Below are 16,624 nucleotides of genomic sequence, written 5' to 3'. Positions count from 1 at the left end.
TTCTAATCCCACTTTGCAACAATCAGCAGTTTGACTGAAACCAGCACCCAGCAAAGCAGCTTTGGTTCCTAGTGCCTCAGTGTCATCAAGTCACATCCCAAAGCGACATGGAGCTGGATCTTCTGCTCCGCAGCAGAGAGGTGCTGTTGTCTGTTGCTGTGTAGGTTGTTGTTCCACACATACAGCAGCAGCCATTCATGGTGGAATGCTATATGCAAGCACGGCACAGCTGAAGGAGTGGCTTGATAGTACAATAGCAGACCTTGGGGACTGATGTGTGTTGTCAGCTAAACGAGCTGGCTTCTGCCCAACACCTCTGGGCAAGGTTCATGTGGGTCCCATACTAGCACACCATGAAGTCATATCTGTCACGTGTTGCTAACCTTTGCAGAGCACTCCCCTGAGGTCAGCCCGGACCCCAAGCACTAACCAAGGCAGCCTGAAGTGAAAAGCAGGGAGAATCTGCATCTGGCTTACAAAAGCTTAAGATAGTAATTTAGACCTGTCATTTGGAATGTTGATGCAAATTAATTAAAGGTGTGGCCTTTAAAGAGGACCAGTTAAACTACACTCAATGCCCTTGTATGTGTGGGTAACTGCATGATCAGCAAGAGCTCATGGGTTAATCAAATGCAGATTCTTCTTTTTATAGCTTCTGTATTTTGAACCATCTTGATGATAAAAGCCAACATCACCCTAGACGTGGAAGGTGACGTGATATGTCCAAGGGCAGAGGGTGCTGCTGCCTTGGCAGGGAGGGGTGGCACCTGTTCCCCAACTGGAACCCCTCTTGCTCCTCAGCTCTCTTCAGAAAAAGACTGAAAGAAGGGAAAGGAGGTTGTGGTTGGATGCTGGGAGGCTGGAGATTCAGATTAATCATAACTGGCTTTAAAAGCTGTAAATACTTCCTAACGCTGCTCTGTTTATGGGAAGTTTTCAAAAACAAACACAGAGTTGAGTTAGAGCTTAAAAAAAAAGACATTTTTGGAGAAGCCTTTTGCTTGTCGGGTGACACTGAGTGTTTGCATTGTACCTGGAACAAGGCACATGCCCATGACATTTTCTCACCTGGTCTTTGTCCATTTCCTCTTTCTTGGATCATCTACTGTTTTGCAGGTTCTGATCTTCTTTTCCCCTGTGTGTTTGTGCAGTTTCTGTTTATCAGCCATGGCTTGCCTCACAGGTTTTCCATGACCTCCTTCATCTCCTCCCTCCCCTCTCCCTGCCTCCAAATCTTGTCTATCACTCCATGTGGCTGCTGGTTTGCTAACCATCTCTGAGGCAGGGACTCAGTTGTCCAGTTGCTCCAGTTCTCCTGCCCTGGTGCAGGCTTGGCAGCAGCATGGCAAGAGGCCAGGGTGGGCTGTGCTGCCCGGCATGTGCTGGCCCTGGAGCACCGCTCTGCTCCGCTGGGGCTGAGCCACTGAGGAAGGAAGGGTCGGACGGCACCTTGACTGTCATTGTTTTCTTCTGCACCCGGAGCAGGCGCTGAAATGGCTTGTTGCTTATCTCATCATTGGAAGGTGGCAGTTGTTTACTGATATGAGCAGGGACTTTCTGTGCTATTGAGACTGAAATAAAGTTCCTGCTGAGTATTTTCATTTTGCATGTCCGTTTAGGACCCTGTTTGTACATGGCAAAATCTTAAGCTCACATATTTGGAGTGTGGTCAGTCTAAGGGTTTGGGTTTCTTCCCAAGCCTGACAGCCTTGGAAAGGCCATTCAGGTCTCCCATGCTCCTGTCAGAAGAAATCCTTCAGCCAAAAGGCTAGTCACTAGTGCTTCCATTTGTCTGGGTTTTGATGTAGTCTAATTGTCTCATTCTAGTCTGTCCTCATGATGTGTTTTAAAATAGATCAAAGGAGCTAAACCTCTGAGGTCTGGGTGGGTTGGCAAGGCTGTTCTGGAGTGTGGCTGGGCAGCGGAGGCAACATGTTGGGCCAAGTTGGTGCTCACTCAGCCAGGACAGTGCCGAAACATCCCTGCAAAGCTGTCTGTCCTCCTTCCAGGGAGTCTCAGAGCTGGAAGTACAGGGATGTGTGTTGGTGTCATAAGCAGCTCATGCTCCCTGTCAAGAGCAAGCTCTGTCCTTCATGTATCCTCTAGACAGAAGACTTGGAGCATACTACAAATAACTACTTGTTTTAGCTTTTTACTCCACTATTGGAAGCAGTGCGTTTAGTAGCATAAAGTTGTATTTAGTGACAAATAAAGATTTCATTAAAGTTTGTATGACATAGCTATAAAAAGAAAAAGGTCCATCTCAAGAGACATCTGAAGACAGGTACTAAACTTAATTCACAGTCTACTGCAGAGGTCTTTGTAGCATTAGTTCGCTCAGAGTTTCTTTACTCACCATTCTCACTGAGTGCAGATCAAATGTATTTTTTTCCCCTTCCATATGCTGTATTAGCTGTGTATTTTGCAGCTATGACTTTAAAATGCCTTTAAATCATTTTTTACAAATGAGATGGTCATAATTGTGTTTCTGAGCCTTTTTCAGACCACTTTTCCCAATTCCCACACAGTGAACCTCAGAAAACATGCAGAAATCCAACATGGCTATTTGAAATGAAGCACCCCAGTGATTTACTGTGTCCATAGGAACAGCTCTGATGATCTTTGTGATACTTGTGACGGGCAGCATTGGTCTGCTGCACAGAGAAGTTTTTGGGCTGGAGCTTGTTCTTTTAAGGAGAAATGTCACATTTTAACTAGGAAAAAAGTAGTTCTTGAACTCCAAAGAGTAGTTTTCCATACATGACATGAAGTGGGATTTGATTATTCAGGACATTGCTATATTCACAGACAAGTTTAGTTTGTTCAATAGACCCTGGCACTCATGAGTTACAGGGATGTATTTAATCTTAACCCTTTTGACAGGTGGCCTATCCCTTTTATTTCTTTAATACTCCCACTTAAATGCAAACCAGCTTTCAACAGGGAAACCCTGGTTTTGGGCCCTGTAAGTCACATAAACCCCTCCTTGCTTTTTAAATTTGAACACCAATAGAAAGCAGCAGGAAAAAATTAATTTTCTAAATTGTAGATATTGGGACAAGAAGTGAAAAGAAGCTGAATGGAGGCTGTGTCATTTCAAAAATAAGTCAGGGTAGGTTAGTGGGGACAGGGGTGCGTTTTTTAAAATAACCCAGTTATAGCAGTTGCCTGACACAGTGAGTTCTGGAAGCGCAGGTGGTTCTTGGATGCAAACTGCCTCTGTTCCAGGGTTGAGCAGGGAGTGAAGTGTGGGTTGGGAACAAGCTGGTTGTTCTGCAGTCTTCAGGCCAGGAAGACTGGAGCCAACCCTTCTGCTAATCATGTTCTGTTTAAACTCTTAACTATACGGATTTGCAGGGTTTCCTTATGTTTCCTGTAGATTGAGGTAGTTTTGAAGTTATTAAAATACAATTGTTTCTTGTTAGAGAATAGGATTTAAGCTGCTTGGCAACAGCTGCTTTATAAAAGGCGTTTATGTGAGAGGAGGTTAAAAAACACAATCATGCTATTTTCAGAAATGCTTAAGTTTCTTGTTGTGTAGTAAACCCACTGGACAATTTTGTAATACATGAACAAACTGAATATATTTCAAGTAATTGATGCTGCCTTTGGAGCTTGGAGTGGGTTTAGTTGTGATTTTTTGGTTGTTGGCAAGTTGTTGTTGGTTTAAGTTGTTGGGAACAAAGGACAGTATTAATTATCTGGGCTCCTTCTTCATTAGCCACTCTTCACATGGCCATTCCCTTGTCAGTCTTGGGAAACCATTTCTCTGGTGTGTCCTGGCAGAGTTGCACAGCTCTTTCTGGCACCTTTCTGGGCTGAGCCATGTTGGCTGGCAGTTTTCTTGGTCTCACTGCTGGCTGACCACATGTGTTTTACTGCTGCAAATTGTCATGCTGTGTCTGACTCCTCCTTTCTTTAAAGTAATATTGCTTTGGGAACGTAAATGAAAATTCTCTTCATACCTGTCTGTTAAAAGCAAAACCCCAAGACTGTTTTTAAAGGCTAGCTTTTGACTACAGATTCTGAAACACCGAAAAAAAATCTTGAAAACAATGAGGAGCAGGATTTGTGTCTTAGTTTCAGAAGTTGCAATTAAATTCTTCATTCTCGATAAATAGTGCTTATTAATGTTGTGGGTTTTTTGTAGGAACTAAATTCAGGTGGAGTCAGAAGAAAACCAAAATTTAAACAAGGCATTATCTCTGTGGTTAATTCCTTAGAAATTTCTTGGTTATTAGTATGAAGATTCAGATGATAAGGGCTGTGTGGTAAGCTTTTTCCATCTGTTACAACGAGTAGACAGTGGAAATCAGAGTGGGAAAAGCCCAGTGGCCACCATAGCTGTGCCCATACCTTTGTTACCATTAGAGCTATCATTTGAGTTAATTTAAAACTCTCTTAGGGAGAAGCAAAACTGTATCTCTCAGAATTGTTGTAACTCAGTTTTTTTGAGCAACCCTCTTCCTCAGGACTACCCCTGGTCCATTCACCAGGAGGAAACTGAAAAATAAGCCTGCAGGTTAGTGATTCATGTGTCCTTCTTACAAATAATATGATGGTATTTGCTTGTTAAGTTGCATCATTCATGGGAGATAAAGGAAAAAGAAGTCAAAGATCCATGTGACTTCATGCAGAGATCAGACAGTAACAGCATGTTCTCTGAGGCATCAGTCACATGTCATTTCCTTGTCATTTTTATGCCCATTACTGTTCCAAGTGTAGATGCTTAAATGCTTAAGAGCTTATGGTATTAGAAGGGAAACTGTTTGGTTTACACAGAAGTTTGGGGAATACCTTACTCTATTCTCATTCTGTCCTCCATTTCTTGCATCACTCGACAGTTACCATGTAATTTTATGTTTTCTCCAGGTTAGGAACAGTATCACAGAGTTGACCTGGTAGAAAGGACTAATTCCCAGCAAGAGGGTATTAGTGCTAGAGCATGCTGTGTGCTGGCTGAGGCAGCCATGCAGGTTTCAGTACACAGGCCATGGTGTTCATTGCTTGGTTGTCACTGGTGTCATTTTGCCGTCCTCTTCTCATTAAAGCCATTGTACCATGTGTTGTCATTTCTAGATGTGAAAGACTTGAAGAGCAGTTAAATGACCTCACTGAGCTCCACCAGAACGAGATCCTCAATTTAAAACAGGAGCTGGCCAGCATGGAGGAAAAGATTGCCTATCAGTCTTACGAGCGAGCCCGGGACATCCAGGTGGGTGACAGAAACAAGGACCCAAGTCCTGCCCTCTGCCTGCTCCCTTCAGGAGCTCATTCACTTTTGAAGTATGCCTGCGCTTCAATATTTGATTTTAATCCTTGTAGCTTTATTGCTAAACTGTTGCATTCCAAAAGGTCCTTATTCCATCTCTGACCCTCAGGTATCTCTCCAGGTAACCTCCTCTGTAAAGCAGGGCTGTGGCCCACACAGAGGGAACCTGCTTCTCAGCTGGAGCAGAGTTTGTAAATCAGTTGTGGCAGAGGAGGAGCCTAAGCCCACTCTTTGTGCAGGCCTTTGTATTAGAGACTCAATGGGCCATGACCCAAACACTTTTTTTACAGTAGTGCTCCCAGTACATGGGCCCTGGGATGTAGTTCTGTGTCACTAATTTTACAGCAATGGTCTGTAATACATCTAAGGAAAAATGGCTTTGTGTGTTCCCTGCATTGAGTCAGAAAACAATTATTTCTGTTGGCTTTGAAGAAATAAGGAGGTGTGTGGGGTATGCCCAGCCCCCGCCCTGGAAGGACATCTGCTAAGGAGAGTGCCTAAACCTCCCAGCAGAACTCCCCTGGAAAGGGAACTACTCTTCAGTTACGGCGAGAAGACAGACCCAGAATCCTCTGGGAGACCCTTTGCAGATCCTTTGTAACCCATTGGCCTTTACCCTCTGATACCCACCCCCTGTATCCCTATAAAGCGAGCCCCCTGCCCCTGCGAGGGCAGAGAGATGCTCGTCCCTGGCCTCCCCTTCGCTGGACTAATAAAGCTACCTCGTGCGGAACAGCTACACGGGCCTCTCATCTCTCCCTGGTCTGGCCTGGAGGCTGCTCTGCAGAGCTGAGCTGAAATCACGAGCTGACAGTCACTAAAGAGCTGACAGCTTCTGCACAGGCCCTCCAGCCAGCAGCTGAGGGAAGACACCGGGCGTCAGGAAGACGATCTCTTTCAGGACCATCTCTCCGGACCAGTCACAGCTTCCTTGGTCAGAGCTCCTGACCCCACACCAGCTGCCATAGAGGTGTTTTTTAAAGAAAAGTTTCTTTTAGTATGTAAAAAAAACTGTGAAACTGAGGTCTTGAAGTTGGAGGCCCTTCTACAAAGCAAAGCAACTACTGACCCTTACAGAGAAAGGCCTATTCAGAAACAAGTCTCTTGTCCATTTTAAGTACTTGCTGTGCTAGTTTTAACAGACATCTCAGTTCTGATTGCTGATGGGAGATATTTGTAGTGTGAGCAGAGAATTGTAGGAAGAGTTCTTTCCTTTTTCTTCCTGAGGTGTTTGAGACAGGTGTTTTCCTCTGGAGACCAAGCAGACTGTGCTGTTCACACACCTGTGGATCCAGCTGCAACTCCTGTTGCATCAAACGTTCTTCCTGGTCACTGCTCTTGGGGGCAGCTCAGCAATTCTGCCCTGTGCTTTCAGGGGTCTTAACCAAGGAGAAGCCCTCATGTTTCATTGACCTCCACAGACATGATGCAATGAGAAAGGTAACAGGTGACAATGACCTTTAAGTTAAATTTAATCAGTGTCTGTGGACAGTGGTACAATGGCCCCTGGCAGTGTAAACAGGAGGCTCTCCTCTGGGGGCGTGTTACAACCGTCAGGTTTTGTTCTCCTCTCTAAATTCAGATGGCAGGAAGATTGCATTGAAGTGGGGATTTCTCAACAGCTTTTTTTAATCTTCACTTTATGATTCAATGCTTTTAGTGTGAACTTGAAAGTTGGGACAGCCTATTCCTCAGCAGTGCTGGGGAAAAAGGAAGTGTTAAATTTTGTTGTATGAAAAACTATTTAAGAACATGGGCTGATGTTGCAGAGGAACAGTCGTGGTTCCTTTTTTGGTGATCAGTCTGGGAAAGACTGCTGCAGACTTGTATATCATATTTGCAGTTGGTATATGTGTCTGAAAAAGGTGACTCTTAGGGAAGATTACTGTGACTTTGTATCTTCAAGAGCAGAAGTCTCTCTTTGTGTTAATTGCCTGAAAACCTCTCCTTCTCCCTAGCCCCATGTTGCATGTCACCAATGTTTTAGTGCAGGTTGGGTTGGTCCAGCTGGGGTTCAACCTGGTGAAATGTCTGACAAAATTCCCCCTAAGTCAGTGGGCCATTAGAGAGGTGGATTTGTGCAGGGTAGTCTTCTCCTTCCACCTCCTTTCATTTTGCCTCTACCTGTAGGCAGTTCCATAAACGTCATGCTTCTTACCCTTCTAGACATCTTTCCCCAGCCCTCGTATTGTGAGCTGGAGCTGTGCCAGTGCCACAGCTTGTTGCAATAGATCTTTCTCCTGCAATGGTAGCTGTGCAGTCCCAGCCCTAGTGCCCCTCAGACCTTTCCCTGAGCTCACAGCTCACTAAGCAAGCAGAACGCAGCTGAGCCTTTGGTAGTTATTTTTGTTATATTTTGATGGTAGTTACGTTTTCATGTAGTTTTCTGTGAAGGCTGCCTAGTTTTCTGCGAGGGGTCAGATAAGCACAAGTGGCTGCAAGGAAGGTGTTGGCATTTGAGGTTCTGGGAATGCACATCCCAGAGGAGGATGAAGATTTCTGGCTAGGCACAGCACCTTTGTCCTCTCAGTGGCCTCTTGGAACCAAAGCTGAAGTGACCACGTGGGTGGGTAGCTCCCCCTTCTGGGCAGAAGCTGTGGGGTTGCCCAGCCTGGCATGCCCACATCGAGCCCTCTGGGTGCAGATGAGGTGCTGTGGTGTATTGCAGGCTGCAGTGCCCAGTCGGCAAGGGGCTGCTCACCTTGGACGTGGGATATGGCACTGCTTTCTCTGCTCCCGCTGCAGGGCAGGAGCTCAGTGCATGAGCAGTGTGAGGTGTGGGGATGGTGGTCCTGGCTTGGCCCAGTTGGTGAGGTCACAGCTGTGCACTTCAGTGACTCAATATGTGCTCTTGTCCACAGGAGGCACTGGAAGCATGCCAGACACGCATCTCCAAGATGGAGCTGCAGCAGCAGCAGCAGCAAGTGGTGCAGTTGGAGGGGCTGGAGAATGCCACGGCCAGGAATCTGCTGGGGAAGTTCATCAACATCTTGCTGGCTGTCATGGCTGTCCTCCTCGTCTTTGTTTCCACTGTGGCCAACTGTGTCGTGCCCCTGATGAAGACTCGCAATAGGACGTTCAGCACTTTATTTATAGTGGTTTTCATTGCCTTTTTGTGGAAGCACTGGGATGCCATCACTGGCTACTTGGAACGATTCTTGTCTCCCCCCAGATGATGGCGGCAGGAATGGGCTGCGCCACTCCCTCCTGGCGCTCTTGGTGAGCAAGTGTGGCAAAGATTAGTCAGCAACTACTCCGCTGAAGTTTTAAAGTGTCTGAGTGAATTTGTTTACATTTAGAATAACGTTTTTTCTCTGCAAGATGCATTGCAATAGTATTTTTTAGATTTTATTCAAGAACTCTTTTGGCGAGAATCCTGGATAATTTTTATGTAGCATGGTTCTCTTTGGATGCAAATCTTAAGATTCTTTGAAGTGTACAAAAGAAATGAAAAAAAAAAAAATTTGGAGCATACCAATGGGCAATTTAAAATTGTGGCTTGAACTACTGTACTACACCTGTCAGGAAGAAGAGAAGGTGGTTAGCTTAAGATGAGCAAAGCTCAATCTAGTGCACAGCCTTGAATGATGGTACCACAGCAAACCTGTAACACTAAACTTTTACTGTGAAGTCTGCTCACATTCCATGTCCAAGTGTATGCGTTGAGTGGTTTCTTTCCTTAACAAGAGAAAAACAACAACGTGTGGATCCCTCTCCCAGCTCAGCATCTGGGTTCGCCGTTTGTGCTAACCTGACTTCAGTAACTTTCTGTAAGGCTGGCTAACTTGGCTGAGTGTATGGAGTGGAAGCCTCATGCCATACACAGTAACTGCACAGTCATGCTACAGTATTTTGAAGTAGTCCTTGAAATACTTATCTTTAAGCAGAAGCCCTTGGTCGCACTTTTAAGGTTTTTTTTAATATATGTATATTCGCAGATTTAAAAAAAATCCGAACAGCATACTTGAAGAGTGTAATACTCAAACTCTCAGTGCTTCCTTATTGTTTCTAATAGGATTTTTTATTATTATTATAATTATAATTATTATTATTATTATTATTGGGGGTTTTTTTGGAAGGGGTTGGGAGGGTCATTACTTTTTTTTTCTTTCAAATAAAGAAGTGATGTTTTTAAATGAAGAAATGCGTGAATAATTGTGAGCCGTCTTGTCCTGAAGCAGTTCTGAGGAGGGCAGAGAGTAGTTTCTAGTGTCAGCCTGTCGAACGCAGTACTGTCCATATGCCATTTATCTGTCCTCCTGAGCATGCAGATGCAGCATCATGGAAAACATCTGTCTTCTCCACACCTTTTTGTCATGCAGGGCTTTTTTTTCTTTTTCCAGATGTGAAGGATAGTATGCTTATATTTTTTGTTTGCATGTCATCTCTCATTCCTGGTCTCAGGATAAGAGCAAGGAATTTCTGTTCATCTCTTCCTAGGGAAAAGACAGGTTCTTTTAAGGAAAGAAATACTGACTCAACAGTCCACTTAACAGAATGGTTATCTCAAAAATAGCTCTAATTGAAAAAAAAAAAAAAACTGAAAAGTGAAACCAAAGTTTTCCTCCTGTCAGGCTCTGGTAAGATCATTTGTGTGTCTGTGGTGTGCCATCCTCTTTTTCAGCCACAGGGGCCAGCACTTGGTGCAGACACCTTTGCAAATCTCTAAAGGAAATGTCAGCTTCAAATGTAACCCCAAGTCCCCAAGTCCTTGCAATGTGCCATTGCTGGTGACCTGTTGGTAAGGCAAGAAGCCCTCAAGGAATTCCCCAAGGAATCTGCGTTCACTCTGTGCTGGTTTTTAACTGCTGTCCCTTTCACCATAAAAGTGCCAAGAGTCATCTTTTGTCTTCATGAAATCTAAAAAGCTCCAGGATTCTGTCAAAACCATTTATGGCATTTAGTTAGGTCTTATTGTTTTCCTTCCTTCCAGGATCAACTTCCCTCTAGGAACCAGATGTTACCCAAGTGACCTAAACCAGTTGAAATCATACATAGGCATGTATGAAGGATGTACATCGTATATATACACACACACACATACATGGGCATTGTGCTGTGATTCAGGTCCCAGGTTCTGAGAAATTCCCTCAAACAAGGTTAATACCTTGAGTGTTTTTTGACTGCCAGCAGAGACAAGCCCTCCACTGTCCAACCATCTTTCTTCTTCCAAAGGTTCTTCTGTAGTCACAGGAAACTCAGGTGCCCTTCCCCCAGGGATCCCAGCACACCTCTCTGTCAGCATGTGCACTATACTGCTCCTGTCCTAATTAAAACACAGATTGCCATTTGCAGCTGATTCAAGCCAAAATTGCTTGTACTTTCTGTAGTGCCACAGCCAGAGCAGAGGTGCGTGGCCATTGCCTCCCTTGCTCCTGGCTCCAGTGAGGCTCTTGTCTAGTGACTCACATTCCTTGGCTAACTATCAGCTTCCCATTATGCAGGTTTTGTCAGAAACACGTGTGAATAACAGTAAGAACTGATTTGGCACATAACTGAAATGCTTTGTTGCCTTTTTTTCTGAAACCCAGCCTTTGTACCTCTTTTTCTCAGTTTTGTTCACACTAGAATTGCTTAAGGTAGGTTTTTATGTGGTCAAAGCAGGAAGGAATTAAAAGCCAGTGGCTCTGGACACTCAGTGCCACTTGTCTGTAGTATTTAAGGAAGTGTTTGTCCCTCTTCTTTATATCCTAATTTCATTTATTGTCTCAACTCTTGTCATATTCAGTAAATACCATTTGCTAGTTTGCCAGAAGGTTCAGGCTTAATAGAAACTGACATCTCAGAACTCTTTGGTCAAGGCCATATATATATGGGTCTGGAAAAAGTGTCTGTCTCTTTCTCTCTCAACGGTTTCTTCCATTCCAGAAAGTTGTCTGCAGTAACGTCATGTATGATGCTGCATCCACTTCTCATATCCTAACACAACTGCCATGTGTTTTGCCTTTTGCACTAGCAGAATGTTTTGGGGTTTTCCTCCCTCTTCAAATTTGAAGGTCTGTGATGATTTCTGATAGCTTAATGATGATGTTGTTGGAAATGTGATTCTAGCTTTAAAGCTCCCTTTCCTTGTACATGGTTGTGTTTGCTTTCCTGATGGAGTGTTTCTGGATGACATGTAGGACAGTTTCCGCTGTGGATGTGAGTGCGTGTGTGAGTACCTTTAATAGCCTCCTTTGTAGATAAAAACTTTCAGTGACCATCTCTGAGTTGCCGAATGTTTCCCAAAACATTTCGTATTTGGAGTCGAAGTGATTCAGAAATTGCTTAGATGTGTTTAGCACATACTGCCTTGGCACTTAAAAAGGGAAAAATATAATGGACTGTGTAAGTTCCAAGAGCAGCACCTCCTCATTAACATTTGAGGGTTCAAGTGAACCTTCATCTGTTTCCCCCATTGCCTTCAATATAAAGAAGAAAGAAAATCTTGATGCAAAAAAACTTACTTTTAAAAATGTTATAAAGTTCTTTTTTCTCAGCCTCATTAGTCTCAATGATACTCAGCATGCTCCCAGCAGTTACTCTATTGGTTTATTCCAATCCCATGTGTACTTAGGTGGGATCAGATGAACTGTTGACTTGTGTATGTGTTACACTGGGACAGGAAAGCACTGTCTGTCAGCTTGAAAATACACATTTTTTTAAATTAAAAAAAAACCAGTCATTATAACAAAAGAAGCCAAGCTACAAGGGGTTCAAGATTGGGTAGTTTTGCCAGTTTTTAAGTGAATTCTGAAAGTGGCTGAAGAGTTACAAACCCTGTGTGTCTGTGTTGTGTATGCCAGGTGGTATAGTTGTAGGCAATTGACTTAGCTGTAAGTGTGTTTTAAAGGTGTAAAAAAATAAACAGAAAAACTCACTTGCACGGGTTGAAAAGTACAGAAATGACACTTGTGAACGTAACACTGTAGTTTATAGATCTTAAGCTGCTAATTGTTGAGAGAGATTTACATTTGTCTTGTCTGATTGTCGCAGATTTATCTGTGGCACTTTTACTGTATATAAAAAACTTTAAATAAAGACCTCAGCTATTAACATTGGTCTAGTTTGGATGTTTCCAAAGGGCAGGGGGAGGGAGGCGCTGTCAGGGAGAAAAAGGGTGTGTTAAAACTGCTGAGCCCTAAGAGCTCAAAATGTGAGCAAGTTTTCCGTATCTCTGACTGTCAGACTTTATCCTACACTCAGCCATGCACCACCAGGGCACAACGAGAATAAACTGGTGTCAGTGTCTGGTCTCTGCAGTTGGAGGAGAGGAGCAGCAGCATTGCATTCATCCTCATTGATCCCTTGAGCCCCCTTGTGCCTGGGACAGCCTCTGGCAGGCTCCCTGTGGGCACACAGGCTTCAATGCATCACGGTGTCTCTGCCTCCCTCCCTGCCACACTTGACTCCGTTTGCAGGTGGGTGCAGTCAGATGAGATGACTTACCCAAGTGTCTGTCTTGGAAGGACCAGAAGTTGGTCCTGTATTTTCCCACCTCTGGTTTGTGACCTGCCCCAGATGAGAAGGGTCCTTGCTTCTGTTGACTTTGTCCTTAAGGGATTTCAGGGCCCACTGTGTGTGAGCTGCATATTTAGAGCCAGGTGCAATTGTAGCCTCACCCATGTGTGCCGGGGAGCTCGTGATAGAGCAGTCCCAGCCTGGCTCAGCTTGGAGGAGGAAGGCTGCAGCTGGCAGGACAGCACTCCCTAGCAGAAAGCTGCCTCCCTCTCCCTGAGGAAAGGCAAGAGACTAAAATGTTGGTTGAGCCACTGCTCTGAACAGGGGTATTTTGTCTACCATGTTTCACAGAAGAATTTCTGAATTCTTTATTATTTGTACAAACTAGAAGTGAGTAGATTCTTCACTGGTGTGGAGAAGATACTTGTTCTCTTGGGTTTTGGTCATGTGGTATCAGGAACAAAGAACCAAGAATGGAAAAAACTTTTAAGGAGAAAGTACTGAGTCCTTCTCTCTGTTTTCACAGAGATGCAAGTGCTGTAAAACTGGCAAGAGATCAAAAAGCAAAAGCAGCTGTTTGCAGGATTTTCCCCCTATAATCTCCTCACAACCAGAATGCAAATTCCAGCAGTTTATGGATGAATTGCGTGCATGGTGCTGCTTTTGCTAGAGCTGTCTGGCTCAGGATGGGACATGGTTGTGAGGGTAAATGGTTCTGCATTCTTTTGGGGCGGTCACCTGAGAGGTACTGGCTGTGGCTCAGGACCAACGGGGGCATGATGACCAAAGGCGAAAGCACTGGCCTACTCCCATGTCAACAGATTTAATCTGATAATTTAGGGGATTAGGTGGTGTTACTCATCTCTTTGCTTAGTCTGTGGGAAGTGGTTTGATAGCTCCACCCAGGTCCTGGGGAACAAACAGGGGTATGGCAAGGGTACAGCCGTGCTGGGTTGCAATGGTGGAGGTGGGGAATTGGCTGATGTTTCTCACTGGAGCAGTCATTCTCCCCAACCAAATAACACCACCTTGATGTGCTAATAGTGGAAATTTGGGCAAACAGCCAGCTCCCTACCACAAAATACCTGTCTTCAAGTTGTTCCTTAAACACCAAATCTGCTTTTTCCTTTAAGTGTTGATGAGTAGTTCATCAGCCTAAGTGGATCCTCCCTTGTTGACTGGAGTTAGAAATGGGCAGAGGGTTCTTTGCTGCCTGAGTTAGCATGAAATAGAACATCCCAGGGCAAACCAGCTCTGCTGAGTGGCTCATACCCTAGCCAGATCCCCTCTGAAATTAGGAATGAGAGTCACCTCACATGTGTTCTTTGCCTTTGTACCAGCCTTGTGCCAACCCTGGCCAAAGGGGAAAAAATAAGTAAGAGTGCCTGAGGAGAAAGGCCAGAGCAGGATGGGAAGATGCAATGTGTTTTCAGCCCTCCTCCCCAGTGCAGCTGTGCCTGTAGCCCTGCCTGTTTACAGCTGATAACTCTCCTTGCCTTGCAACCAAGAGGTCTGAAGGCATTCAAAATTTCCTCCACTACACACATAGCAGCATTCTCAGACTGGGGTCACCTATCAGATCTCTGTTGTGACAGCCTGGGGACACCCCTGGCTCCAGTTCATTGTCTGAAGAGCACCTTTATGCCTAACCCTAGCTGTGATCTGTAGGGAGGAGGACTCCTGAGAGCCTGTCTGGCCAGCATGGAGAGGCAGATGAGTGTGACACCACATTGCTCTATCTTGTCAGTCAGTTCCTCAATTCCACCCGATTCTGGCACTGCTGACACATCTGCACATCACCCACGTGCTTCCCCACTCCCTGTGTGTGAACAGGAGCTCTGGGCCAAGCCAATGCCCGTTCCTCCTCAGGTCTGCTGAACGTGTACCTGGAGGGGATGGTGCTGACACAGATGAGCAGACTGAGGGGGAGGCAGCTGCTTGGTTTGCTCTGGGAAGGAGCTGTGACCAGAAAGCATGGCTCATCCTTGTCTCAGGCACACCCTGAGAAGTAAATGGGTTATTTTACAAATTAACATCCTGCTTACCTGGGCAAAGGATCCTGAGAAGAGAACAGGGGTTGTATGAGGAGCAGGTCACATTTCACTGATGGAGCACTCCTCAGCAGAAAACATCTTCAAGGAAGCAACATCCCCCGACCCTCCTGGTCGTTGTCTCACACATCTTTGAAGCCGCTACGATCCTTGGCACGGGTAGAATAGTCCTGTCCCACACTGCTCAGGAACTTGGGGTATGTTCCTCCAAAAATGTTTCTTTGAAAGATCTTTCGCTTATTTCAGATCAGCTCTCCTCCTCCATAGGGCACATCGGCATTTCCCTCCACCTTTGGAAACAGACTGTCAGGTAGGTATCAGCTGGCATTCCGTCTGTCCCGTCCATTCCTTTCCCAGCTGGCAAAAGCTGATTGTTGCTGGGAACAGTCAGACTGGCCCAGCAGGGGCCGAGTCTTCGCTACCCCGAGTGCACAGAGCCGGGCCAGGGGGTGCCGGCGCCTCCTGCAGTTCAGGCGGGGGCAGCTCCCGGCCTGCGGCCGGATGCAGGCTGAACCTGCCCCTTTGAACTGCGGGAAAGCCCCGTGCTCTCCGCCCGAACGGGGGCTGGGGCGGCCGGGAGGGAGCGGAACCGCCTGCACCACACAGGGGTGCTGCTCCTGCGGAGTCGCAGGGATGGGATCTGTACCGGCGGATGGGAACCATTTTAATCTCAGGGTTAGCGGAGAGGCCCTGACGGCTCCGAGGGCTCCGAGCCGAGTGACCCGAGCGGGTCCCGCCGCGCCTTGAGGGGGCTCGCGACCCCCTCGGCTCTGGCGCCGCCTGGCGGCGGGACCTGGGACTGCACGCGCGCGCCGCCTGCGGTCTCAGGCGACCCCTGGCGGCCAGGTCCGGGCAGCGCGGGCGGAGCCGCCGGGACCCCCGAGGTGCCCCCGTCTGTGGGGCTGCGGTTCGGCAGCCGTGCCCCCGCACCCCGCACCCCGCACCCCTGCACCCCGCACCCCTGCACCCCGCACCCCTGCACCCCTGCACGCCGCACCCCGCACCCCTGCACCCCTGCACCCCGCACCCCTGAACCCCTGCACCCCCGCACCCCGCACCCCCGCAGCCCCGCACCTGGCAGTGGCGGGAAGGTGCGCAGAGGCCGTGGAGACGGGCACCGGGAGCGGCTGTTGGGGCTGGCACAGCTCAGCCCGCCCACCTGCCATGCTCGGTCGGTGCTGCTGTATCCCGGAGCAGCGCTGTGCAGCTGGAGGGGACGTGGAGACCCGGACCTGCTCGGTCATACCAACACCTCGCCGAGGCTGCCCCGGGCTCCGGGGCATCCCGGACGTACAAACAGCCCGGCCATGCAAACGTCCCGACCGCTCCCTCTCCGGGCCACCGGCAGCAGCTGCAGCAGCACATCGAAGTCCCCGCGCTGGCTCTGTTGCGCAGGACCCCTCTCCCCCATGGTTCCTCATCACTACAGCAGTAACTCAGTGTTTTTTACTGCTTGGATCCAGTCCTGTATCGTGTTGGCTCAGATGGGGAAGAGCCTCTCCCTGCTCAGGCTTTGCGGTCCCCCTTCCGATCCTGCACGGAGAAGCCAGGCCTGCACTCAGCTCCGTTGTCTGCGTGGAAGGGGAATACACAGACACAGGCTGCAGCTCTGCAATGCCTCATTGGCCCTGCTCTGGAGGGAGCCATTCTGAGGGGTAATTGTTCATGGGACGTGCTTGATGGCTCTCAAACCAGCAGTCACATAAGGCTGAATGCTCTGCTTCTGTTGTTAAGCATGGCTGGGTCTGTGATTACAGTGAAAATCAGTAATTTGTCTGATCTGGACCTTTCCTCTCCTCTCCTCTCCTCAAAGTGGGACTGGAGTCTACAAAGATTTGCTGACAAGCTCCCCCCCTGCTTC

The 16,624-nt window shown here is 46.9% G+C and overlaps 1 protein-coding gene across 6 annotated transcripts in view; it reads left to right on the top strand.

The window, feature by feature from the left end:
• TMCC1 (transmembrane and coiled-coil domain family 1) overlaps nucleotides 1–12,295 on the top strand; it is an 80,863-nt gene extending 68,568 nt beyond the window's left edge. For all 6 annotated transcript variants that reach the window (XM_069028442.1, XM_069028443.1, XM_069028441.1 and 3 more), the window contains 2 exons: nucleotides 5,080–5,215; nucleotides 8,134–12,295. In XM_069028442.1, coding sequence (XP_068884543.1) covers nucleotides 5,080–5,215; nucleotides 8,134–8,448 — 451 coding nt within the window. In that variant the 3' untranslated portion in view covers nucleotides 8,449–12,295. The remainder of the gene's footprint in view (nucleotides 1–5,079; nucleotides 5,216–8,133) is intronic.
• Nucleotides 12,296–16,624: the final 4,329 nt, after the last annotated feature.

The sequence above is a fragment of the Aphelocoma coerulescens genome, chromosome 12, assembly GCF_041296385.1.
Source record: "Aphelocoma coerulescens isolate FSJ_1873_10779 chromosome 12, UR_Acoe_1.0, whole genome shotgun sequence".
NCBI lineage: Eukaryota > Metazoa > Chordata > Aves > Passeriformes > Corvidae > Aphelocoma > Aphelocoma coerulescens.
This window is presented reverse-complemented; position numbering and strand designations above follow the sequence as displayed.